Source organism: Podarcis raffonei, chromosome 16, assembly GCF_027172205.1.
Source record: "Podarcis raffonei isolate rPodRaf1 chromosome 16, rPodRaf1.pri, whole genome shotgun sequence".
Classification (NCBI taxonomy): Eukaryota; Metazoa; Chordata; class Lepidosauria; order Squamata; family Lacertidae; genus Podarcis; species Podarcis raffonei.
The window spans coordinates 38995213-39021775 of NC_070617.1; the positions used below are offsets into that span (position 1 = coordinate 38995213).

Consider the following 26563-nt stretch of genomic DNA (forward strand, 5'->3'; position numbering starts at 1 on the left):
CCAGCGGTCAGTCATTTTCCACTGTTGCATGCATGCAGAAAGCTGCATGGAATCTCATACGCACAGAGCAGGATGTTCACTACAGGACTGCCTTCCAATTCACTCCTGGAAAGGCCCAGCGATCTTCTACCTGACTCTCGGCAGAGCTAAGCCATGAGCATATCCAGCACACCCCTCTGCATCGTGGCCTTGTTGCTAGCCAGGCGCCCCCATTAGGCTGGATTCGGCTAGTGAAAGAAGCGAATTGCAGTGAGTCAAGTTAGGGAAGCACATCATGAGAGTCTTTTTAATCTCCTCCTCAGCTTTTTTAGGAGATGGCCACACATTTGCATGCATGACCGCCAAGGGAGCTGCTCCTCAAGTTTCCTGCTGATACAGATGAGATGAAAGCGGCTTCTTTTGTCTCCTGCATGAGGCCTCGATCAGTCTTCTGCTGTGTAAGCGAGACCCCTGGTGTAAGCGGGGACCCTTGTCGCACGCACGCCTGTATTATTATCTGTTCTATTTTTAGCAGCTGTTATGCGAGGGCCTTTGACGTCAGTCCAGTGTGATTTAGCTGTGTGCTGTCAATCACTTGGCTCCCTTATTCCTAAAGGAATGGGGTGGAATAGTCAGGGGTGACAGAGTGAATGCTGAAGCCATAATTAGCTACGCAGTTGATCCAGTGGCGGGGTGGGAGTGTTGCAGCAGTGGCCTTTCTACATGACAATTAGTAAAAGTAGAATCCAAAGCCATTGGAACCAGACAGAGGGCCTTCTTGGTAGTGGCGCCCGCACTGTGGAACTCCCTCCCATCAGATGTCAAGGAAATAAGCAGCTATCCTATTTTTAAAAGTCATCTGAAGGCAGCCCTGTTTAGGGAAGTTTTTAATATTTAATGCTGTATTGTTTTTAACACTCGATTGGGAGCCGCCCAGAGTGGCTGGGGAAACTCAGCCAGGTGGGCAGGGTATTAATAATAATAATAATAAGAAGAAGAAGAAGAATAAGAAGAAGCATGTGTGGCTGCCTTCTGGTGGTACAATAATAAATGGGTTTTTCTTGCTGGTATGTCATTTAACGCGAACCACTACATGTCTTCTGGGTGGCTCCATGTGAGTTTAATATGCTAAAAGCTATTTGGCTGCCTTTATTAGATTATATGTGGTTGTAACATTTAGTGTGGATTCTCTAGTGTCTATTACCCAGCAGTGCCAACCTTCACTAAGTGGGGATAAAGGAAAAGGGGAACAAAACCAGGGTTTCCTCAGGGGAGTGCTGAGGTCAGATAAGGGCTCTGGCGAAGTGTCCAGCAGCACAATAGCACCGCCATCCTTGGGGCCAAACTATAAGTGTTATGTCAATAGGGGTGGATGAGAAATTCTGTTATGTTTGCATTTTAATCAGAAATAATCTAATCTGTACTTCTCGGATCAATATGCAAACCAAAACATAGCTATCGTTCAAAATTTGCTCTTCTCTGAATTTTGCAATGCAGTTCTCCAACCAAATAGTATGTATAAAACTGCAAATATTGGGGGGGATGTGGATTTAAAATGTTCATATTAGTGCAAATAACATACAGAAATGCTTTATATTAGGTCAAATTGCTTGCAAAAGTGTGTATTGGTCAAAACAGTGTAAAAAAAATGTGTACGTTGGGAGAAATTCACATTAAAATGCTGAAGAATTCACAAATTGCTGCAGAGATGTGGAGAACTGAATTTAACTATGGAAGCATCAGAAACTAGGAAAGTGAAACTGAAAGATTTCTCAATATTCCTACAAGCCAGTGCTTGCTTTTTATTTTTATTACTCCTGATGGGTTTGGAGTTGGTTGGTTTATTTTGGTGGTGGTTTTTATTGAAAGCTGTCTCAGAGGTAGCCACCAGGAATAGGAAAAGGAGATGCTAGCCCTTTCCTTCCTTCCATTTGTCCACTCAAAACCACACTCATGCTGGTTCTGTCCCTGCAGGGGGAAAGTTATAGGGCTCCCACAGAGAGGGTAATTTTGAGTGGACTGACAGCAGAACGCAGTTAAGCTTTCTTTAACCACTGGAGCTGCCCACTGCTCTTCTGGTCCTGATTGTAGCAGCCAAATTTGCCTTTCCATAAAACAGCTAACTGCCGGGGGGGAGCACAACTAAGTAGCACCCAAGATGTCAGGGGCAGTGCAAGAGAATTCTTGGTTTGCTTCTTCTGTTTTAATTGGACCACTAGGAATGCTTTGCCTGGGGAGAGTTTTCAAAATCCTGAAGCAGAAACACTCCATGGTGGCCAGTGAGCACTTTTCATGGGTGGCACAAACTGCACAGCAACCCCCGCAGAGGTCACTTTAAGTTGCACATGCCTGTTCATCTCTTTTGCATCTCACTGTGTGGAGAAACCACCTTGCCTTTTGCCACTAAAATGTGGTGATTCAAAGAGAGTGCTCTTCACCTGGTTGCATGCCACTACCAACAAACAGCTTGGTTCATAGAGGCAACTGCCACAGAAAGCCATAAAACACGGCCTCAATCAAGACTCAACAGCTGGAGTTTAAAGTGTAAATACTTTGACATGTGGTCTAACATCAGTCCCAGCATTGCCCTTTCCCTTCTCTCCTTCTGTCTTTTTATTTTTCAATATTCAGTGTGAGGAAGAGTCTTTTGCGACTCAAAAGCTTGCAGATACCATTGTGAATATCTGCTTTCCTGATGAAAGATATTTCTTTTGCGGTCCTTGTGATTTTTGAGGAGAAGACCATGTATAATCAGGCAGCTTCCTTTTTTTAATTGCAAACCTGTAAAACAGAAATGATTTTACACATCCTTCCGATGCTTATAAATAGCTGCTCTTTGGAAACAGCAGCGGAGGCTTGCAGACTGCTGTGGCGTCTCGGTGATGGGTTTTAAGAATCATAAACTATGGAGGACTCAGGGAGGAAAGTTTGATATCACACTGGCATCATTGGGTCTGCTGTGTGCCCCACTTAGGGGACACATTTCCACCAAGACCACCGAAGTGTGCCTCTACCACAGCGGGCATGACAGGACCTCCCTTGCTTTTTCCTGAGCATCGCTGACTGCACAAATCCATTCTGTTTCTCCTAGCAAGCCCCTCGCGCCATAGCATATCGGAGTGGAGAATGCAGAGCATTGCAAGAGATTCAGACGAGAGCTCCGACGACGAATTCTTTGATGCACACGGTAGGTGGGGCATAGAAAGAGCAGCTGCTAAGCTGTGTTAACGGGTGTGTGAGTGCCATGGTGTATATGTGCAGCCATTTGCATGAGAGAGAAGCTGTCCTTTCTCTGATGAAGCTGTGTCACTTCAGCATCGCTCCAGATGGAAGGCCTGGACTTTCCTCACTCCACCCTTTCTATGTTATTGTGGACACTTTTCAAGTTCATCCAGATGCATCTTCTGAGTTTAGACATGCATTTGTTTACTAGCTGAAGTGACCCATTCATCCGCACCCACCCTCCCCACCCCTGGTGGTAAAAATATAGTAAAATGTTTTTTTAATCATTAACAATTTGCTGCCCGTTAATGGTGCCCCAAAGTCTGTTCCCTGAAGTGAGTTAATCTACCATACCTAATGATTTACCGTAGCTATGATGTGCTTGCAGCCAATGAAACACTATGTTTCCCTGGGAGTGATAGTGTGGGGAAGGGAGGAAGGAGGGTATGCAGCAAGACAGACAGACAGAAAAGGTTTGGCTGTAATAAACAGCTTGTCTGCTTCAGTGTAACTTGATGTCACCTTGTTGTTGTTGGCTTAGATAGATGACAAGAAATATTATTTTTTAGAGATAGTGTTGTCCGGTATAGTCATTAGACTATTTGGAGCAGGAAGGCATGGATTCAGATCTCCTCAGTGGCCTTGGATCAATTGCTGCCTCTCCTCCTTAGCATCACTTTCTTTGTAAAAGTTCCTGAAACAGTGGCTGCTGTACAATAATAGTTAAAAACTGTAAAACCCTGCCAGGAAGCTTGCAGTCTGAAAGTGTCAGCCTAAGCATGCCTCTTAGAATTGTTCTAAGGATAAAAAAGATAACCCCATAGATTCCTACTGAAGCTCTTCAGAACAATAAGGGCTGGATCTAGACACATCAAAGAAGCGTTTCAGTAAAATGTGTTGTAAATTTAAACAGGGAAAACAGGTACTGTAGAGAAAAATGGGGCTCCTCATCGCCATCTGATGGCACAATGTTGTATCCCACATACAACGCATATAAATCACAATCTAGTTGAGTCCAAGGTACAAGTGTAAATGTGTAAACCAAATGTAGTTCAATAAGTTGGGTTGTTATATAGCTTTCATATTTTGTTGGTTCATAATGACTGAAGGGTTGTTGTTGTTGTTTTACATTCTTTACCTGCTTTTGGATGAAGGTTGTCTCCTTAACACATGTTTTCCCCAAGGGTACTTCCAAACCAGCCCCACTGCCACAAGGTGCAATGATGGCAACCAGCTTAGCTGGCTTTAATAATGGAAATACAGTAGATTGTTTCTGGTGAATCAGTTGCTCATTTGGATTCTCCATCTGAGAGAGGCTCAGAGGATGGTGGCAAGGGAGAGAGCCTTTCAGTTGCGGCTCCTTACCTGTGGAATGCTCTTCCCGTTGAGGTCTGCCTGGCATCCTCCTTCTCATCTTTTCAACACCAGATAAAGACTTATATTTTTCCAGGTTTTTGATAAACTAAGATGCTGATACTTGCATGCTACCAAAGTTTCTTGTAGCTGTTATGGAAGATGTTGTTGTTCTGTTTTTATGCTATAATTGTATTTATATTTAAGTTTTTAATGTGCTGTAAGTCACTTGGAGACCTTCAGGTAACAAGCAACTAAAAGGTCTTATTATTGTTACTGTTCTTCTTCTTGTTGTTGTTGTTATTATTATTATTCAGAGACAGTGTGTCACTGAATACCAGATGCTGGAGAACAACAGCAGGAGAATGCTGTTGCCTTCATGCGCTGCTTCTAGTCTTTGCAGAGGCATTTGATGGGTCCTTGGGTGAAACAGGTTGCCAGAATGCATGGCCCTTTGGTTTGAACCAATAGGACTCCTCTTGTGTTTTTCTGTTCACTGCTCTGCAAGCACTGCATTTGTCTTTGCCCTAAGATGTCCCTGGATGAAGTCCACCACTCTTCTATACTTGAGTATTGAGTGGGATTCTTGAGAGCAGGGAAGTCTTGTTTTTGAGTTTCTACCCTTCAGAACTTCTTGATCATGATACAGCAGGCACATCTCTTGAACTAGCAAAACTGAACCAACAAGAGCCTCTTCAGAGCCTCTTCGGTGAAACCACATATCATTGCTCAATAGCATTCTCATGTCGAGACAACTGATTATCCTAATGTTTTGGACTCCCCCACTTCAACCGTTTGGATAAATGTAATTGTAATTTATATTTGCAAGGGAACATTCTATGTTCTAATTGGTCTGGAATACTTCCAGAATGTTCAGATAATCATAGGTTTAGTATAGCATTATAGTGACACAGATTAACGTTCTTATTTCTGTTCTGTCAACCACTTTTTTCACTTGAAAATGCTTTACAGATTTTAACAACCTGATCCCATGCATATTTACCTGGAAGTAAGCCCTGCTGAATTCAGTGGAACTCCTCAGCAATTGTGCATGGGATTTTGCTTTTTTAAAAAACATCCCAGGCACTCTTGATAGGTACATTGAAGGAAGCTTTTCAGTTCTATACTAGAGGGAGAAGTGGCATCTGTCCTCTTTGTTGCTGCTCTCAAAAGCAGAGGGGCCCTGTTCTCAATGCATGGGCCATGTTTATTCCCATTTGAGGTGATTTGAGATTGAGATGTTGGAGGAATGTGAGTGACTTGCCTGTGACTGCCCAACATTGAATTGGCTCGGATGTAAGCCTCTGTATTTCTCCAAAAGTTGTGAAATAGCTTCATCTGCTCCCTAGCTAATGTAACGTAAACACTGAAAAAGGCTCTCTCCCACCCAGCCTCCCTCTCTTTAACCCAGCTACCCACTCTTCCTCCAACCCCCCCCCCTGTGGAACCCACTTCCTGGCCAATGGCAGCAGCACCCCAGTCACAGGGAGAAGGAACAAGAGAGGTCTTGCTGAGTATAGTTTTGTGGTTTAAAATCCAAACCAGAGAAGAATTCAGGGTTCCTAATGCAGAACTCTTCTTTGAGATGAGCATTACAAGCAGTGGAAATACATGTAACATGCTGAAGGCTGTCTTGTGACTTCTCACACCCTGTATAGAATAAGGCAGTGTTCTTGAACTTTGGTTCCCCCAGTTGTTGTTGGGTTACAACAACCATCATCTCCATCCAGCTTAGCCAATTGTCAGGGATGATGAAAATTGTAGTCCAACAACATCAGGGGACCCAAGGTTGAAGAACAATGGGATATGGATTTGAATATGGTTCCTGCATTCTGCAACATGTCATTGACATAATAATAGTGCATTAAAAAAAAGGTAAAGGACCCCTGACAGTTAAGTCCAGTCACGAACGACTCTGGGGTTGCGACGCTCATCTCGCTTTACTGGCCGAGGGAGCCGACGTTTGTCTGCATACAGTTTTTCCGGGTGATGTGGCCAGCATGACTAAGCCGCTTCTGGCAAAACCAGAGCAGCGCACAGAAATGCTGTTTACCTTCCTGCCAGAGCAGTACCTATTTATCTATTTGCACTTTGACGTTTTTTCGAATTGCTAGGTTGGCAGGAGCTGGGACTGAGCAACAGGAGCTCACCCCGTCATGGGGATTTGAATGGCCGACCTTCCGATCAGCAAGCGCTAGGCTCAGTGGTTTAGACCACAGCACCACCCGCTTCCCTAATAGTGCATTAGTGGTATATTTATACTGGACTGTCTACAGATTAATAATAATAATAATAATAATAATAATAAATACCCAGCCAAGGCCGGGCTCAGGGCAGCTGACAAGCAATAATAAAGACAATTTGAATGAATACAACTTAAAAAGATTAAAATACAACAATTAAAATATTGAAACATTAAAATATTAAAATGCAGCCTCATCACAGGAGGAGAAAGGAAAAAAGAAAGAGGGGGAGGGAATCAAATTGGCTCCAAGCCAAAGGCCAGGTGGAACCACTCTGTCTTACAGGCCCTGCGGAAAGAAATCAGATCCTGCAGGGCCCTGGTCTCATGAGGCAGAGCGTTCCACCAGGCCGGAGCCAGTGTTGAAAAGGCCCTGGCTCTGGTTGAAGCTAATCTAACTTCCTTAGGGCCTGGGACCACTAGGGTGTTGCTATTTATGGACCTTGAGGCTCTCCGTGGGGCATACCGGGAGTGGTGGTCCCGTAGGTACGAGGGTCCCAGGCCCTCATTCTGCTTTATTAGTTATTGTATTTAATAAAGTGACTCTATTTTAAACCCACACCTTTGTGCCTTATCTCATTATTTCTAGTCTCCTAATGCAACCTTACAAGATCATGTACTCCATGGATGTCAGGGAACTGCCATCTGAGACTAAGGAGGTGAAAGGGCTCATGGAGGGTGAGAGAGACCATTCAGCGGAGGAGGGGACCAGCAGGGGGAGAAGTGGAGTTCCAAGGGAAAGTGAGTCGGAGGGAGGGCTCAGAGACACTTCAAGCGGGAGCAGCGGGGAGATTTCAGGACCTCCTGTAGGGACACCCACTCCTCGGCGGAAACTGTCACGCCGAGAGTCCAGAAGACGCGTTTCCGTTAAGGAGCTTTTATGCTGGAAGAAGTTCCGTAAACGCCCACTGTCCGATCCAACGAGCGATTGATGGAGTCATGTTTAAGGAGCTCCATCACAGACAGAGGTTTGGGGACTTAGCCAAACTCTGAGGGATTAGGATTTTACGCACAAGCAGCTCATCATCCCATCACAGCAATCGGACAGTCCCTGAAAGCAGCTTGTGCAGAGAGGCATCATGAGTAACCCAGCCGGAGCCGGAGGAGCAGCAGGAGCTGGAGAGGGTCCAAGCCTGGAAGAAAGGTACAGAGTGTTGGAACTCCAGCTAGCAATGCAAACGGCGAGGCTAGAAGAAAGGAGGGCGCAGGATGCAGAAAAGGCAAAAGGCGCTACACTAGCAAGAAAGATGCCAGGAATGGTGCAGAAGTTTGGGGGGGACCCCAGGAACTACCAAGCCTTTAGGACAGAGATGCAGTATGCTCTTGAACTGCAGTTTAATGACTTTCCCGACGAGGCATCGAGAGTGGCGTTTGTGATTGGCCATCTCGAAGGAGGGGCGAGAGATTGGGTCAGACCCCTGATGGCAGGGAATAGTGACATGCTGAAGGACGCGAGGAAGTTTTTTCGCGCCATGGATTTGATGTTTTCCAGCGAGATTGAACAGGGGCTGGTGCGCAGACAATTGATGGCGTGCAAACAGGGGAGCCGATCGGTTCGTGAGTACTGGACGGAGTTTACAATGTTGATACATAGATTGGGGTGGGACCTTTCGGCGGAACCCATTCAAATGCTCTTTGAAGAGGGGCTTTCTTCGGCGGTGAAAGATGAACTTTCCCGGGCGCCCAGGGCGGAGTCTATGGACCAGCTGACCAAATCAGCGCTGACCATTGGAGCACGCCAGGAGGCAAGAGCCTTGGAGAAGCGGGAGGGGAAAGGAGAGCGTTGGAGGGATTTCCGCATTCCAGAGATTCCAGAACCAAGTTTCCCGCCAGGAGAGCCGATGGAAGTTGGAACAGCGCGCGCGCGCGCAGTTTCAAATCCCAGTGAAGGGAGGAAGAAGGAGGGAAAGAGCGCCAAGAAATGTTATCTCTGCCAGCAGCCAGGTCACTTTGCCAGAGTCTGCCCGCAAAGAAAGGAATGGCAAGGGATGGCTGGAGCTGTTGGGGGGAAGGAGGAGGAAGTCCAGGAGCCAGTAAAAGCCAACGCCTGTCTGCCTCTGTCAGGGCACTGCAGACAGGCCAAGGAGCAGTAAAAGTGCCCACTCCGGAACCTCCAAGACCAGCCCTAGTAATAGAGGTGTTGCTAGAGCTGGCAAACGGATACCCACTAAAGACTAAGGCGCTGCTGGACTCAGGCAGCTCCTGTAATTTTATGAGCAAGGAGTTTGCAGCTGAACACCAGATACAGACACTCCCTTTAAGCAACCCCCTGCAGGTCACCACGATCGATGGGAGGGAGCTGCTGGGAGGAGAAGTCAGCCTACAAACCGTCCCAATGGTTATGAGGGTGGCCAGGCACACTGAGAGGATAGCGTTCAATGTAGCCACCCTGGGAGGGGCTCCAGTCATTTTGGGAATGAGCTGGCTAGCGTTGCATGACCCGCTAGTGGGCTGGCATCAGAGAGTGGTCTCCTTTGGGTCAGCACATTGTCTGGAACACTGCAGAGAGGGAAAGGTGCCAGAAGGGGCAAAAGCCTCTCTAGCAGGGACGGAAGTGGCGGACAAAGGGAAGGTGCCCAAACAATACGCTGACCTGAGCAAGGTCTTCAGTGAAAGGGAAGCAGATAAATTACCACCGCACAGAGACTTTGACTGCCAAATTAATCTGGTCCCTGGGGCCCAGCTCCCCGTGGGCAAGCTGTACGCCATGTCAGACAGGGAAATGCAGGAGTTAAGGGAGTTTATTGATAAAAACCTGAAGAGGGGCTTCATCAGAGAGTCCAGAGCGGTGGGGGGGAGCCCAGTGTTTTTTGTGGACAAAAAAAACACGGATAAACCGAGATTGGTCGTGGACTACCGGGCCCTAAATGCCGTGTCAGAACCAGTGACTTTCCCCATGCCCAGGATTGATGACATTTTGACCAGGGTGAGGAAGGGAAAGATATTCACGAAACTGGACCTGAGAGGAGCATACAACCTGATACGAATAAAGAAGGGGGATGAATGGAAAACCACCATGTTCACCCCTTTGGGGGCGTTTGAATATCTCGTTATGCCATTCGGATTACAATCAGGCTCCGCCTGTTTTCAATCGCTCATGAACCACGTACTGGGACCTTTGCTCTACAAGAATTGCGTGGCCTTCCTCGATGACGTGCTGATATATTCAGAGAATGAGGAGCAGCATGTAAAGGATGTCAGGGAAGTGCTGAGCCAGCTGCAAGCAAACCAGTTGTGGGTGAAATTGGAGAAGTGTCAGTTCCACACCAAGGAGGTGGAATTCCTGGGGTACCGCTTATCAGACAAGGGATTAGCCATGGATCCAGGGAAGGTCCAGGCGGTGCTGGAATGGAAGACACCGAAAACGAAAAAAGATGTGCAAAGGTTCTTAGGGTTTGGGAACTTTTACCGTAAATTCATCAAGAACTTTGCCCACTTAACGGCTCCCATCACGGACTGTCTAAGCAGCAAGAAGAAATTCGTTTGGACGGCGGAGGCGGAGCATGCTTTTGAGGAATTGAAAAGGGCATTCGCTTCGGAAGAACAGCTCCTGCATGTGGATTTACAAAAACCCATGAGAGTGGAAACTGATGCCTCAGACCGGGCGGTGGGGGCGGTGCTGCTTCAGCCAGGGAGCAATAAGTCGGAATGGAGACCGTGTGCCTTCTTTTCGCGTAAGCTGAACAAATCCGAGAGGAACTACACGGTATATGACCGAGAACTACTCGCCATTCACGAAGCGTTCCGGAGATGGAGACACTTACTAATTGGCGCACAACATAAGGTGCAAGTGTGTACGGACCACAAGAATTTGGAGTATTGGAGAACGGCACGGGTGCTCAACCAACGACAAGTGAGATGGGCCCAGGAGTTCTCCAGATTCCATTTTGAAATTTGCTATGTGCCAGGTCCAGAAAACATCAGAGCGGACGCTCTCTCTCGCAAACCTGAATATTTGGAGGGGGAGGGAGCGCCGGAAGAGAGACATATTATCCCAGAGGACCACTGGGTGTGTGGTGCGGCCTGGGTGGGGCAAAGAGAACTGGTAGAGGGAACGGTAAATGATGAGTACGCCCAGGACAAGCTCAGAGGTCTAAGGAGAGAGGGAGAAGACCCCGGGGGTTTTGAAGAAAGAAACGGGGCATTGTATTACAGAGGGGCGCTATATATACCCGAAGGGGAATTGAGGGGGAGAGTACTCAAACAGCTGCACGACAATCCCACAGCGGGGCATTTTGGGCAACACAAGACCATGTGGTTGGTGACCAGGGAGTTTTGGTGGCCCAAGGTGAGGGAGGATGTACGGGAGTATGTGAGAAGGTGTGACCAATGCCAGAGAGCCAAAGGAGAAAGGCGGGCACCAGCGGGGTTATTAGAACCGTTACCCACACCAGAACGACCGTGGGAGGCGGTGTCGATAGATTTTATGACTGATCTGCCCAAATCCCAGGGGAAAACCGCCATACTAGTCGTAGTAGACCTGTTAACTAAGATGGGTCACTTTGTAGCTTGCTCACATGCAGTCACGGCGGAAGAAACAGCGAAATTGTTTGTAGAACATATTTTCAGACTGCATGGCGCCCCCTTGAGGGTGGTTTCCGACAGAGGGAAACAGTTCACGTCCAGATTCTGGAGGAAACTTATGAGCTTATTGCACGTAGAGGTCAACTTTTCGACTGCCAGGCACCCTGAGACCAATGGGCAGGCGGAGAGAGCAAACGGTATTCTCCAACAATACCTGAGGTGTTATGTCAATGACAGAGAGAACGATTGGGTCGAAAAGTTGGCACTAGCGGAATTTGCTTACAATAATGCTGAGAATGTGTCCACCGGGATGAGCCCCTTTTTGGCTAATTATGGGTGCCACCCCAGGGTGTTTCCAGGGGAAGGAGGGGAAAGATGGAGTGTTCCGGCCGCGGAACTTTTTGTAGAAGAAATGGAAGCGATCCATCGTCAACTCCAACTCAACTTAGAAAGGGCCAAGGAAGAATATAAGAGGCAGGCAGACAAGAGCAGAAGGGAAGGTGAAACAATTAGGGTGGGGAGTCGGGTCTGGCTATCAACCCAAGGGTTGCCGTTCAAGGGGGGTTGCAAGAAATTGAGACCCAAAAGATTGGGACCATTTGAGGTCATCCAACAGGTCAACCCAGTGGCGTTCAGACTCCGGTTACCGAACCACATGAAACTGCACCCAGTATTCCACAGGTCATTACTGTCACCATACAGGGGGGAAGGTGAAGGGGTATCCACACGGGGGCCAGCCATAGAAGAAAGGGAAAGCCGCAACCATGTGGCGGAAATCATCGACTCCAGGTGGAAGGGTAATCAGGTGGAGTATTTGGTCGCGTGGGAAGGGGAACCGGAGTCGGAAAACACCTGGGTGAAGGCAGAGGAGGTCCGTGACGAGATCTTGATCGAAACGTTTCACCAAAGGTTCCCCAGGAAACCTCAGCCAGTAGCGAGGTTTCGGAGGGAGTACTTTGGCACCACCGACGATGAGGAGGAACTGGAGGGATTCAGGGAATCGGAGTTGGAAGGAGGAACAGACTCCGATGAGGAGGAGTACTTGGAAACCGGAGACAGCAAAAGGTGGAGGGAAGTGTTCGAAACTTCGGAAGATGAGGGAGGTTCCTTCAGGGGTTTTGCTCCCTCGCCTCCCGCAGAGGAGGGGAGGGAAGGGGGTGAAGGGGGCCCTGGAGGGGAGGTGGATGTCAGGGAACTGCCATCTGAGACTAAGGAGGTGAAAGGGCTCATGGAGGGTGAGAGAGACCATTCAGCGGAGGAGGGGACCAGCAGGGGGAGAAGTGGAGTTCCAAGGGAAAGTGAGTCGGAGGGAGGGCTCAGAGACACTTCAAGCGGGAGCAGCGGGGAGATTTCAGGACCTCCTGTAGGGACACCCACTCCTCGGCGGAAACTGTCACGCCGAGAGTCCAGAAGACGCGTTTCCGTTAAGGAGCTTTTATGCTGGAAGAAGTTCCGTAAACGCCCACTGTCCGATCCAACGAGCGATTGATGGAGTCATGTTTAAGGAGCTCCATCACAGACAGAGGTTTGGGGACTTAGCCAAACTCTGAGGGATTAGGATTTTACGCACAAGCAGCTCATCATCCCATCACAATACCCATGAATCCAGCATTATTATAGACCCTGCAACTCCCTCTCTCTGTATGGCACTTCCAGGCTGTCACAGTTATGCAGATGGAATTCACTCATGTGACAGAAAATTCAGGATGTGCAATTAAATCTTATATGGTGCTCTTGTGCTACAAACCCTCTCCTTGTTAAAAAACAACAACAACCCAACACAGACTTTTTGCAATAAGGAAAGTGATGGGAAAATGCACTGGGAATTGTAGAATAACATTTGCTTGAGGCAATGTAGTCTTACCTCCCTGCAAACAAATCAAACGAATGCTCAATAAGAGCCAGTGTTGTCTCATCAGGATGAATGCTCAGTAAAGAGGTCTCCTGGAGGTGATCCACAAGGGGCTGCAATTGCCCAAGCCTCTGAAGTTGGTTCTGGGGAATATAATAGGTCCCCAAAAATACCCCGGAGGAGCCAGGCATAACTGCCCTATAAGGCATCTTAATGCAGATGTCTGTTTCTGAAGCTGAGTAAAGATGGGAGGGGGTAGCCCCTTTACACTAGGAGGTCACCTGCAAAATCCATTGTGTACTGTTTCCATGAGCTTCTTGAAAGAAAGTGGGCACATAACAAATAATATCCTAGCCATATTCTAGCTGTTTTTATTAGAGGCATGAGAATTGCATTATCTTCTCACAAAAGGATCTTGAGATATATATATATATATATATATATATTGCAAGACTTCTCACGTGTCCTCAGTTGCTGGCAAAGTATGACAAACCGAATTATTAACACTGAATAACTGTTCCATAAAAATGCAAATAATGGGAGCAAGAAGCCATTCAGTGATCATGGTAAGCAGCAGTGAGAGAGCTGTAATTAAGCCTTCTAAGCAACTGGGTTCAATATTTAGATAAAGTAGCAGGGACAAGCCTGGAATGTAAATTCACTCCTCTTCGCTCTTTACGGTTTTGACAATGCATACTCCCCGCACCCTGTGCATGACATTCGACAGATGCACCAGCTTTGTTGGATTAATTGGTGCAATACTTTCATTAATTGCAGATTAGAAATATGCACGTTGTTAATCATAGCCGTGAGAAGGGTGATTGACACCAGTGTACTGATGTAGGCAAGCTTTATCATCTTTTCATTGAACCCTGTTCTGACTATTTAATGATTTATCTTTGGCATTATCCCAGAGAAAGAGTTATTTTCCCCAGTGCAAAGACTTCAGCAGTGGCTTGCATTTGTAATCTTTATTTTAGCTGGTTAATTAATTGGTAAACAGGAAGAGAGTTCAATTGTCTAGCTTCTCTTTCAGCAGTCAATAGCCTTGTTGGAGGTGCAATCCATTTATCTATTCTCCATGTGCACAGTTGCTATCAGGTGTATTATAAGGACAACAGGAACATAGGGATCTGCCGTAAATTAAGTCAGACTATTGGTTTATCTAGCTCGGTGTTGTCTAAAACCTCCTTCCCCAATCTGATGCTCTTCAGATATTGTTGGACTGCAACTCCCATCCTCCTTGATTATTGGCTGTGCTGGTTGGGGCTGATGGGAATTGGAGCCAAATCAGATTTCTTCAGAATCTGAAGCTCCATGTGCGAAGCTACTGGCTGTGCTCAGGAGCAGGGCTACCTGTGTTCCAAGGCTTGAAAGGCCACCTGTCACTTCAACCTCGCATTCCCTCCTCCAAACCCGTTCCAGAAAGGCACAGTACCCTCGGTAAACTGGTAGGTAGGAGAGTTCCCTTAGAGACCAATGCTTTATTTTAAATGCCCCATGCCACCCCCACCCCCCATCTCGCTACCATTTGCCCCCTCACACCTCTGCCTGCCGCTGTTGTGACCGGGTTCATCCACACTTCTACTTGTCTTGCTGCTTTCCCCTAGAAAAACCTGCTCATTACTGCTGAATTGGAGCAGGTTTTCTCTCTCTTTTTCTTTTCAATTTTTAATTTTAAAATGCAGTAAAATGGCTACATACAAATTAATAAAACAGAAAATACAGCACAAAGCAATACATAGTGTAACAATAGCAGTTCCAAATCAGCTCAAAAAACCACTCCCAACATTAACCATAGTTAAGATTCTGCTTTGTCAATACATGGTTTAAAGCGATTGCCCTTAAATTCTCTGTTAACACCTGTTTGTGTTTGAAACTGATAAGGCTTTTTTCTGTGATTTATTTTTCAAAGCCTTTGATTTCCCTGCCTTATGAACTGCTGTGGATTTTCTTAGCACCAGCTCTCCATGTCTGCCCTTCTAGCCTCCAGCTGTTAAGAGCTGGCACGGTGTTAACAAAGACCACATGACACCATATTCTGTGTCTGTATTTATGAACCTAATTGTTCTCTTCTTTCTCTTTAAAGAGGACTTGTCTGAGAATGAAGAGGTGTTCCCAAAAGAAATTACCAAATGGAGTTCAAACGATCTCATGGATAAGATCGAAACTCCAGAATCTGAAGAAGTACCAGGTAATTTTTGTGTGTGGAATGGGATGCAGCTGAGAGTATTGTACAGTTATTCCACTGAATGGCTGTACTCTTAGGTGAATAATAGAAGACGGGTCCTTTAATAATGATAATAATAATTTTATTATTTGTTGCACACCCCTTTGGGGGTTCCAGAAAACATATTGTGTGCAAGTGCACAGGAACACAATGGACTGAAAAAAGCAACAGAAAAGGAGGGCATGTGCAGCTGTACTGTGGTGCAAGGGGACAGAGAAAGGGGTGGGGAAGAAGGAAGAAAAGTGGAACACTGCAATTGACAGGATAGTGCTCATTTTCAGGGATGCCTCCTTGAAAAGTGTGGAGTGAGGCGTTTACTAATTGAAAAAAATTGGATAAATGTGGATAGTCACTTAATAAGCCTTGCCCCCAACCTGTCTTCTCAATCTAGGTAGCAATGGAAGATCCTTCACAAGAAAAAGCTTTAAAAACTTTTGAAATTCACATCTCCTCCTGTTACATCTGTTCATAGGTTTGGCCATTTTGTGATCTTGTTCTATGCAGATTTTCCAAAATGGAGAGTTGGGAGCAATCCCCACCATGTCTCTCTCCCCTTTCCCCATATCAGCAAACATAGTGGCAGAATAGTGGCAGATACCCCTTCACATACTAAACCTTGGGAAGCATTAGAATGACTCATGGTCTGTGGAGGAAAGAACCCAAACTCATATGACCATACATCTTTCATTCCAGACGATCCATGTCTTGAATCAGCAGCAGAGTACCATGTTGGATCCAGCGTAGAAAGGCTAAGCATCATTGAGGTACAGTGTCTAAATAAATTCCCTTTTCCGGCTTATATTTTTTAAAGGTGCAGCTTTTATGTGTGTTCTATATCCACATTTGTCCCTCTGAGCGGAAACACTCCATACCTACAGCTGTGACCTGGCAACAAAATCTGGAATCTACCTGAAGCCTGTGGCCAGATATGACTCTTGAATTGATCTAACCACAGTGCAATTCACACTTTTGCCTGGTTTCCCCTGCAAGGAAAAGAAACATTCCTTACCCTTTTTGTATCATATATCACTTGCAGTCTGCCTCTTGGTGGTGGTAGGAATCTATTAGGGAACACATTAAACCCTCACTTCTGCCCCCCCCCCGCACACATATACATTGCTGCATTACCATGGGGACGTGCTCCACATTCTTGAAGCTGCTGGTCCATGCCAATTTTATTACAGAACTTTACAACATTATACATAGGATATAAATTGTTCCTGCCCTCAGAGTACAGAGCCACTGAGTACTGTGATCTCTGAGAATTTCAGACATTGGCCACCTCTGCTTTGATGGAAAAGCACAAGAAACTGATAGTGGGCGTATGCACACTCTGGTTTCCTCTGCATGCTGTGCATGCCCACGGCAGGTCTGGGAAGTGGTGTACATACGGCGTTATCCATAATCTGTATCTATCCTGTTGTTAGGAAATACTGCATTTTGATGCATTTCCCCCTTAAACCAGCTCCTGTCTAAATTGCTGGGAAAGAGAACGACCTAGCTGCTCTTTCAGCCAGCAGTGTGTACACAGCCAGTGTCTTCATTGAAAACCTATTTCTTTACCCTGGGCAAGTTTAGAAGGAATTCTAGGGATCCACCAGCAATGAGGGGTAGTGCTGGATCCAGGGTGGATTCAATGAAAACCCCCAAATCCGGCAAGCTCAGAGCACAATGGGCTGCTTTCTTTTTCTGTCAGGGTTGTCCTGCAGGCTCCGCTTTGACAATGGGTTTTTGAAGTACCGTATTTTTCCCTCTATAACACGCAGATTTTTTCTCCTAAAAAGGAAGGGGAAATGTCTGTGCGTGTTATTGAGCGAATGTGTGGTCCCTGGAGCTGAAAAATCAGGCAAAAATCAAATCGCGCTTCACGGAGAAGGGAAACCTGAAAAGAGGAAGCGGCTGCTTTCCTGCATTCTGCCTCAGGGTCTTACTGCCCACCCGCCTCTGTTTCGTTGCTGTGTTTGCTCAAACGGAACAAAGAGCAGGGAAAGCCCCTCCCCTCCAGGCAAGCAGAGGGGAAAGCAGAGTGTCGTTCCTTCTAATTCCTCTCTGTGCTCCGGTGCTGCTGGGGGAGAGGGAGGGGGGGAGGGAGAGAGGGGGGGAGGGGGGAGAGAGAGAGAGAGATGGCTGGCTTGGGTGGGGGGAAACTTTTGCCTTTCTTTCCTCCCTCCCGTTAAATCCCTCTCCTGCATTCTTAGCCAGCTGCTTCTCTGCACACCCCTCTCATGTCCCTTCTTTGTTTTTCCTTCGCTCCCCACTTAAAATGTGGTTACAAAGCATAGATCCACATGGATCCTCAGGATCTTTGCATTGGGTCACCCCAAATTCACCATCAGATCACATAGCATGTCCATGGCTACAGCCTGCCCCCCCAAAATCACGCACCCACTGTTGCCTGGGGCTGCAATGGTGCAAAAACGTGGTTAAAAAGCATGGATCCACATGGATCCTCAGGATCTTTGCATTGGGTCACCCCAAATTCACCATCAGATCACATAGCATGTCCATGGCTACAGCCTGCACCAAAAAAATCACGCACCCACTGTTGCCTGGGGCTTCAATGGTGCAAAAATGTGGTTACAAAGCATGGATCCACAGGGATTCTCAGGATCTTTGCATTGGGTCACCCCAAATTCACCATCAGATCACATGTCTGTGGCCACAGCATGAAGCACAAAACTGATACATCCACTGTTTCATTCAGAATGTTTTTTCCCTTGTTTTCCTCCTCTAAAAACGATGTGCGTGTTATGGTCAGGTGCGTGTTATAGAGCGAAAAATACGGTAAACCTCAGTGCAGAGAAGTTGTTTCCTCCTCTGTTCTTAAGGCCATTGACTTCCTAGGGGATGAAAACATACCAGCCTGATAACCTAATTTTTAAAATTTAAACTTTATTGAATTTCATAATTAACTTGCAATGCCATTGCCCTTTTCGTCTTCCCTCCTGGCAATAACATTGTGTCGCATGAGAACGTCAGCTTTTATGGTGCGCTGATGCTTAATTATAAAGGAGAGTAAACGCGCAGAATCACAGTGTACAATTAAGGCAGAGGGATACATCAAACAGAACATAAAAGCAATCAGGAATTGAAAGAGGTCCAGGAAATTCATGTTTTGTGTAACTGTTCCAGCTTATCCCTTTGTTTATATATCATCATCTCACATACTGCAAGTGCAGCCATTTAGAGTGTCCAAACATCTACTGTTGGTGCTGCTGGATTCTTCCAGTAATAACAGGGGCTTTGACTATTTCAACTACCCTGCTTATCCATAATACTGTACAGTCTAAAAGTTTCTGGTCAATTGATAATTAATTGTTCTGCAGCAGGAAGCACTTAAAAGAAGAAGAAGAAGTGTTTATTGGGTTTTCAATACAACAGCGTGCAGACAAGGCTAACAATAAAGAAACAATGAATAATGATTGTGTGGGGCACAGTATTGCAGTTATTATGCAGACATCATAATAAAATAGATTCCACAAAGGGACATTTGGGAACCAAGAGTCACAGGGTGACAAGGTAGCCTCACCATATAGAGGCGTATGTCCCTGGGGGCCTAAGTAATGCTCTGTTTTTATTTATGAAGCATATTAAAAAATGGAAGTGCCTTTGATCCTCAAAACCACACCTGCCATTATAAACTAGTCTTGTGTTTCTTGTTTTCTCTTTCAGGATGAGGTTGTGCCTCCACTAGTGCAGCCAAGCAAGATCCATGTCCTGCTCTTGGTGCTGCATGGAGGCAACATTTTGGATACAGGAAGTGGTGACCAGAGCTCTAAGCAAGGGGATGTCAACACCATAGCCACCGCCTTTGACACTGTCATTAGGGTCCATTACCCAGCGGCCCTTGGGCGCATAGCCATCAGATTGGTCCCTTGCCCAGCCATCTGCTCTGAAGCATTTTCACTTGTCTCTAAGTGAGTTACTGCTTAGTTTTCTTAAAGGGGCTGGGAAAGAGGAAGAGGGAGGGAGAACAAAGATGGATCTATGCTGCACATTTATACCAATTTCAGTAGTTATTCCTTCCTCCCAGGATAGCCTGCTGAGAACCATGAATATGTGAGTTGGGCTAGACATCTCAGACAGAATTTGCAGCATCTCACCTGGAATCACTAGAGGAAACCACGACTATTAAGCTTTAGAAAACTCGTCTTTTTTTGTTGTGTAGATGTACCCTTAGCTGCATCTGTGATTTGGCAGAGAGGCTTCCTCATTCTGTGTCTGACTGTTCTGCCTCTTCCAGACAGACCCTTTTTTACACTGCAGCTGCAGAGGCCCCTTTGGACCAATTACGCTGCAGTTCACATGGCACAGTTCCATAGGGGACATGAGAAATCTGTGAATCAATCAAGTTAGTCTAGACAGAGTCAACTGCTTGCTTCTTAGAAAGAGGAAATGTTGACAGCCGTGTGAAAGCACCATTGTGGTCCAGCCCTTGTCCTTCAAATAGCAAATAGGTGGGGCATAGGAAAGGCAGTCAGCCGAGTTGTAGTGGTATGGGCTTGCAGGGGGTCAACAACCCGTTACTATTTCTACATCAGGGTCCTGGTAGAGTCCCTGTCTCCAGTGTCCTAGAGCCATCCAGTCAGCATCAAAAGGGAGCTTTATAGCCACTGAGAAGAACTTTTTTCTCCCTTTTTGCTGTTCGAAGCCAGAGTGAAAGAAGGTGAGTTAGCTGCTGAGGATCAGCTCATAGGGTCACTCTGGAGAAGGTGTGTTTGACAAATGCAGAGGAGTTGTCCTGTGTACTCCAAAGCTAAGCATTTAGGAACACTGAAAACACAGCATGCTTTAGTTGCAAAAGAATGGTGTGCAAGTTCTGTTACGTACGAACTTCAAGGAAAAAACAGTTTAAGTCTCTCTGGGAGAAGATATTAGAGCACTCCAAATAATTTGCTGGTGAATGTGCACAGAAAATAGTAGACCTAGTTGAAAGGTAGCACAATCCAAATTATTGTTATTGTTGCATAATTTTAGAAGGTTGTATCATCTTAGAAGGGGCATGGCTGTGACTGTCATGAAGGGACCATGCATTTTTTAAATTTGCCACTGCACTACTAACAGTCAGGTACCATATAAGCCAGGGATGGAGAATCTCCTCTGATGCCAACACCCCACTTGCCCCATAAGCTTGGCCCATTGTCAGGAATGACCTGGAGGACCACAAAGAACTTCCTGACAGTAAGAGCTGTTCGACAGTGGAATTTGCTGCCAAGGAGTGTGGTGGAGTCTCCTTCTTTGGAGGTCTTTAAGCAAAGGCTTGACAACCATATGTCAGGAGTGCTCTGATGGTGTTTCCTGCTTGGCAGGGGGTTGGACTCGATGGCCCTTGTGGTCTCTTCCAACTCTATGATTCTATGAAATACACTACCACTGAAGTTCAGCTTGCTTCCAGGACTTGTTGAAACAAGTTTTCTCTTCCCTAGGACCTGTCCAGGGTCCTGAAGGGCCTTTTTCTGACCATTCTTGCTCCCTGGTTCTGGTTGCTGGCCTTTTGGGTTGATACATAGCCTCTGCCTCTCAACCCCTGCTCTTGCTATTTGCTCTAGATCTCTGCCAGACCTTTGTCCATGCTCCAGTACAAACTCATACTCACCTAGACTTACTCTTTACCTCTTTGTCTTCCTGTCACCTATGGTCTAATGGATGCCATTCATGTGAGTTGTAGGCATATTGGAAAATTTCAACAAAAACAGAAATCGCCCATGTTCACTTATTTGTCCCATGACCAGAATGGAAATCAATAAGTTGTTGCTTTCAGTCTGCAAATGAAACATAATTGAGTCTATCATTCCTCCCCCACTTTGTATTGAAATTAATGGGATGGAATAACATAATGATAAGCAAGATGAATAATGTAGTATTTGACCGCAGCAGAATGGAAACAGTGCTGATTGCTGTGAAGACAGGACAGAACTGAAGATGATGCCTTCTTATGTCCCTAGCTGGCCGTATTTCAAAAATCATATGCAGCTCTTTTTAAAATGACTTTTCTGTCTCCTGCTGAAGTCAACAGCGGGAGTATGGCTGAAATATTGGTATGTCCCTGCCAGTGGGTTTTATTACATGGTGATTGAGTAATAGCCTTGTGAGGCATGCAGAGCTATTTCACTCACCTCCTGAGCCATCCCCTTGGTCCTCTCCATCAGCTTCCAGCCTGAAATATCAGTATTACACAAGCGGAACTATAGCAAAACCAAAACCAAGCATTCTCATAAGTCAGTGTGTTTCGTATGCTGTCGGTGGGTTCCTATTGCTGTCTTGTTCGGCTGTGTATGTTATAAAGGGGAGCCATACTAGGGTGAAGGCATCCTCTTCTATTTGTCCCCGTGTCAGTTTCAGTCTATTGGTTAGCTTTTCTATGGTTGTTTCCCAAACAATTTGCTACCATTGGACCATGTTCACTCCTGACAGGTCTCTCGAGTGTCTGGCTATGAGGCCTCTGGCTGCTGAGAGTAGGTGGGATATAAGTTCTTTATAATGTCAGTGGTCATTAACAAAGAAAATCTTTAATAATAATAATAATTATATATATATATATGTCAGTGTGTTTAGGAACACACTGCAGGCCCATTTTCTCAATTCATAATGCCAACAAGGTCCATTCTCCTGGCGTCAAGAGCTCACACTATTAATTATCTGCTAAGCTATCCATTCTTGATCTCATGCATGACTGTAATGAATGTAATGACATTGTACTTGGAGAGCCGCAATTGATTTGTTCAAACTAATCAGGTGAAGGTTTAAATGTGGATTTGTAGAGTTGTGTGGCAAGCAAGAGGCCCTTGGATAATAGCTCTCACTCTGTGACTTCAGGTATGAGAGGGGAAAAAGTCATTCTTGAGCCCTGGAAGATTTCCCTTAGCTGATGAAATTGTAGTTTGATGGAGGGATTGATTTTTAACCTCCAGCTGGCTGTGATTGGAGAGAGAGAGAGAAGGAGGGAGGGAGGGAGGGGGGAGAGAGGGAGGGAGGGGGGAGAGAGGTCTCTTGCAATCTTGAATCATGCAGGGGTTAGTTGTCATGGGGTTCATCTGCACAGCAAGTTAAATTATTTCCGATTTGGTTCACTGCTTAAAAGATAATTCGTCTCATCATCTGCTTCTTAACAACATTTCAGTATTATAAGCTCAAAGTGTGCCCTTCTATAAGGATGTTTTCCAGGGATGGCACATAATTCTCTCCCTATTGAGACCTCATTTCTGTTATTTAATGGGCCAAGCAAAAGCATTTCTGTTTCCCAGGCATTTGGGGTTTCTTTAACTTAGAGCAGTTTGCTTTTACGCCCTTTTTGAAGGGCTGTTACTAAAGGTAAAAAAGGTAAAGGGCCCCTGGACGGTTAAGTCCAGTCAAAGGTGACTATGGGGTTGCAGTACTCATCTCGCTGTCACGCCGAGGGAGCCGGTGTTTGTCCACAGACAGCTTTCTTGGTCATGTGGCCGGCAGAACTAAACCGCTTCTGGCACATGGAGGACCGTGATGAGTGCCAGAGTGCACGGAAACGACATTTACCTTCCTACTGTAGTGGTACCTATTTATCTACTTGCACTGGCATGCTTTTGAACTGCTAGGTTGGCAGGAGATGGGACAGAGCAACAGGAGCTCACCCTGTCGCGGGGATTCAAACCACCGACCTTCTGATCAGCAAGCCCAAGAGGCTCAGTGGTTTAGTGTGTAACACTTTATTTTCAATTTCTACTTTTTAAATTTCATACTGTTCTGCTGGCTGCCCTGAGAATATACATTCAACATGGGTTCAACATGCAGCATACAAATTATTTAAGTAAGTCCTAAGAGCTCGCTTCTCAATCACAGCTCTGGCTTCACTCATTGGCTAAAACCGTTGACACACAGGAGCAGTCAGCTGGATCAAGTCACAGAAATTTCCCTTCATCGCTTCCTTTTTAGGAGGGCTTTTTTTTCATGAAAGCTCAGAGTCTGGGGTCCCTGCCTGCAGGCACCAATAAAGCCTTTGTGGGTGCTGCATTAGAACCCCTGGCTTAGGTCACCTGAAGCCTTAGAAAGCTGGCAGGGCTTGAGCGTTCAATGGCCCTGCCCTCTGGGAGAGCTCTTTAAAGGAATTTTGTGCTTCCTACATGCTTGTGAAATAAACGAGGCTGCAGGGAATAGTCCTCAGACTCAGAGGGTGGTGGAAGAGCCACATCCCTCAGGCAGGGGCAGTGCAGAGCAGGATGTTGAGGGCTCCCCCTTGAGTGTGGGGCAAGAGGGGCATCCTGTGAATCAGAGTCCCCCTTTGGGCCTACACTGGGATCCTGAAGCAGAGGGTAAATCAAGTCTCAAATATCTTGTTCATCTGGATAGCATCTCTGCTAAAAGCAGCTTGAAATAAATGGGTTTTCAAAATGAATTTTGATTGTTGTCTGTAACATTACAAACAGCACACACATACGCACACACACAACACCCAGGGCAATTGGGGGGAAAGTTATAAGTTGAAGGATGTATATGTGCATAAATGTGCCCTTGAAATTGTTTTCTAAATCAACTTACAGAGCCTGCCTTACATATGAGAGGACGAGCAAGACTAAGGAATGACTCACTCACATTTGCTTCTTGCTCTTATGTCAGGGAGCTCTGGGCAGTGTACAGATGTTTGTTTTTAAATTGTGAGGTACATTTCACAGAGAAAATAAACAGTGTGAGTGGCCTCAGCTCAACCAGCAAGCTTTGCAGATGAGTGAGGAATTTGAACCCAAGTCTAGCATTCTGTGCCCTAAACCACATTGATTCTTTTGGTGCGGAATATGAAGAAGCAAAAAAGTACATGGTGCTTTGTAGCAAATAGGCATGTGCAGAGAAGATGGTAAATTTGTGTTTTCTCCCAAAAACTAAGCTAAGCATCTTCTTCTAGTGCGTATGCATGTGACTGGTGGAGAGTGGAAGTAAGGGAACTACCGTTAAATGTTTTTAGATGTCCTTGCTTTCTAAATGCTTTAGAGATGTTTTTGTTTTATTTTTAATTATATTGTTCTGCTACTTTGCCACCCTGGGCTCCTTTAAGAGAAAGAGCAGAACAGAAAATGTATTTATTTATTTATGAATCCCTTCCCATGAGGCCTCCTAAAACAATGGCATAAAACCATATATAGAACAATTGCATATATAAAAACAACTTAAAACAACAACAGGTATATATAATCCATTCAAATACAGATACCAGGTGGGATAAAATCTCCACGTTGGAGGTTTGTTGAAAGAGGAATATCTTCAACAGGCAAAGGACAATAGAGAAGGCAGTGCCAAAAGGCAGGTATTGCTTCTACACTAAAAGTCTGATGACTACATCACATGTAGCTGCCTTCAGATTTTTCTGAGTGATTTTATAGTACTGAACCTTTCGGAATTTTGTCTATATGCTAATGAAGGTTTGAGATTGAGATTGAAATTTGTAGCTGCCCTCCTGCTAGGATGGTGAATAGAGGATTCCCCCTTCTGCATATTTCAGTGATCAATTGGGTATGTAGCATGTGCGACAATATATTATAATAACAATAGCAATAATAATAACGTGCAATCCCATTGCTGTGCATCTCCACAAGTTCCCATATATTATGATTATGAATTAAACTTATTAGTCCCCTTTCTTTTTACCAAAGTAGCTCAAAGCAGCAATATTAGCAACCAGCATGGCTGTGGTTGACCCATGCAACACAGATTTGATGTCTTTCCAGAGGTTTCACTGCTCCATAATGCCCACAGAAAGGAAAAGTCCTTAACTATCTCTCTTCTTTTTTAGCCTCAGTCCTTACAGTTACGATGAAGGCTGCCTTTCCAATAGCCAGGATCACATTCCACTTGCAGCACTTCCTCTGCTGGCCACATCGTCCCCACAGTACCAGGAGGCAGTTGCCACGGTGATCCTGAGAGCCAATCAGGTGTACAGCGAGTTCATCAAATCCCAGGAAGGCGCCTCATTCAGCGGCCAGGTTAGCATGCTGCCTTGGTTGGTGGCAGTGAACTGGAGAGCAAGCAGAAAGCTTTTCTGTATTTTGTTTTTTGGTGTGGAAGTTTATTAAACAAAACGTCTCAATTAACACAGGAGAATTAAATAGAAATAAAATTCTATATTAAGTCTATCACTTGATTAAATAATTCTTAGTTGATTACGCAATGAATTTTAATAGATTAATCAAGTTGAATACTTCTGCATATTTTGGGGTGTAAGTAAAGCAGTAGCTCTGGAGAAAAGGAGGGAAATCATTTGTTTTTCCAACGTTAAATCAGCAGGCAATATCTCCAAAGAGGCGCTTCATCTTAAATCACGGGTGGGGAACCATTTTTAAACCCGGAGTGCATTTTCTTCTGAGAGCCCCAGGCTCCAAATGCCAGTGGCCAGAGGCAAAACTTGGCAGAACAACTGAAGTTACCTTTGTCTTTGTACAGCATGCTAGTTTGTACGCATGCTCAGCACCCCTCTCAGTCTCCACACAGACAAGCAAGAGTGTGTTCCAGGGCACATTTCAGGCAGGCAAAAACACTCAGGGTGGGATGCAGGGCTGTGGGAGCGGTGAACTGGGGAGAGTTCTGACAGCCAGTGAGAGAGGGGCTGAAGAGCCACATTTGGTTCCAAGGCTTCTGATCAACGGAAAAGAATGTTTATTATTATATAGGTTTTCCCCGCCAGTCTTTTTACCTTTCCTTTACCACAAGTGACAGCTGTCTGCATGAGTGCTGGGGAGGAGTGAGCAAAATATATGGATCTGTGTGATTTGTGCTGCAGTGTTGTATAAATTGAATAAATTCTACACCAGCCTTCCCCAGACTGGTGCCCTCTGAGCTGCAGCTGTGTACATGTTACCATTTACTCCAGCTACAATGTGTTCCCACCACTGGTGTTTAAAGCTGAGTACACATGGTGTTAGCCACAGTTCATATATGTATATCCTGTATTTGACACTTTTTCTTTCAAACCAGCTTGCATCCAATTGGAAAAAGCAAGCCATGGTTAAGTTGAAGTGCATACAGTTCAGACAGCTGTTGCACATGTGCAGATGCCAGCTGCCTTGAATAGGAGAGTTGAAGGGAGTTGAAGGCATGGGGAAACAAATGAGGTAATGCATGTTGGGTGACGACACCCCACCCTCTCCCTGGTGTGTACAGCAAGTGCAAATGAAATTTGAAACTCACTGGTAGAGGGGGA

General features: G+C 45.6%; 2 protein-coding genes across 12 annotated transcripts in view; one reads left to right on the forward strand and one right to left on the reverse strand.

The window, feature by feature from the left end:
* Positions 1 to 26563, forward strand: part of PITPNM2 (phosphatidylinositol transfer protein membrane associated 2) — a 184616-nt gene that overhangs the window by 116022 nt on the left and 42031 nt on the right. For all 10 annotated transcript variants that reach the window (XM_053368303.1, XM_053368312.1, XM_053368307.1 and 7 more), the window contains 5 exons: positions 3071 to 3166; positions 15262 to 15366; positions 16096 to 16166; positions 19075 to 19319; positions 25160 to 25349. In XM_053368303.1, coding sequence (XP_053224278.1) covers positions 3071 to 3166; positions 15262 to 15366; positions 16096 to 16166; positions 19075 to 19319; positions 25160 to 25349 — 707 coding nt within the window. The remainder of the gene's footprint in view (positions 1 to 3070; positions 3167 to 15261; positions 15367 to 16095; positions 16167 to 19074; positions 19320 to 25159; positions 25350 to 26563) is intronic.
* Positions 1 to 26563, reverse strand: part of HIP1R (huntingtin interacting protein 1 related) — a 297989-nt gene that overhangs the window by 50595 nt on the left and 220831 nt on the right. The window lies entirely within an intron of this gene.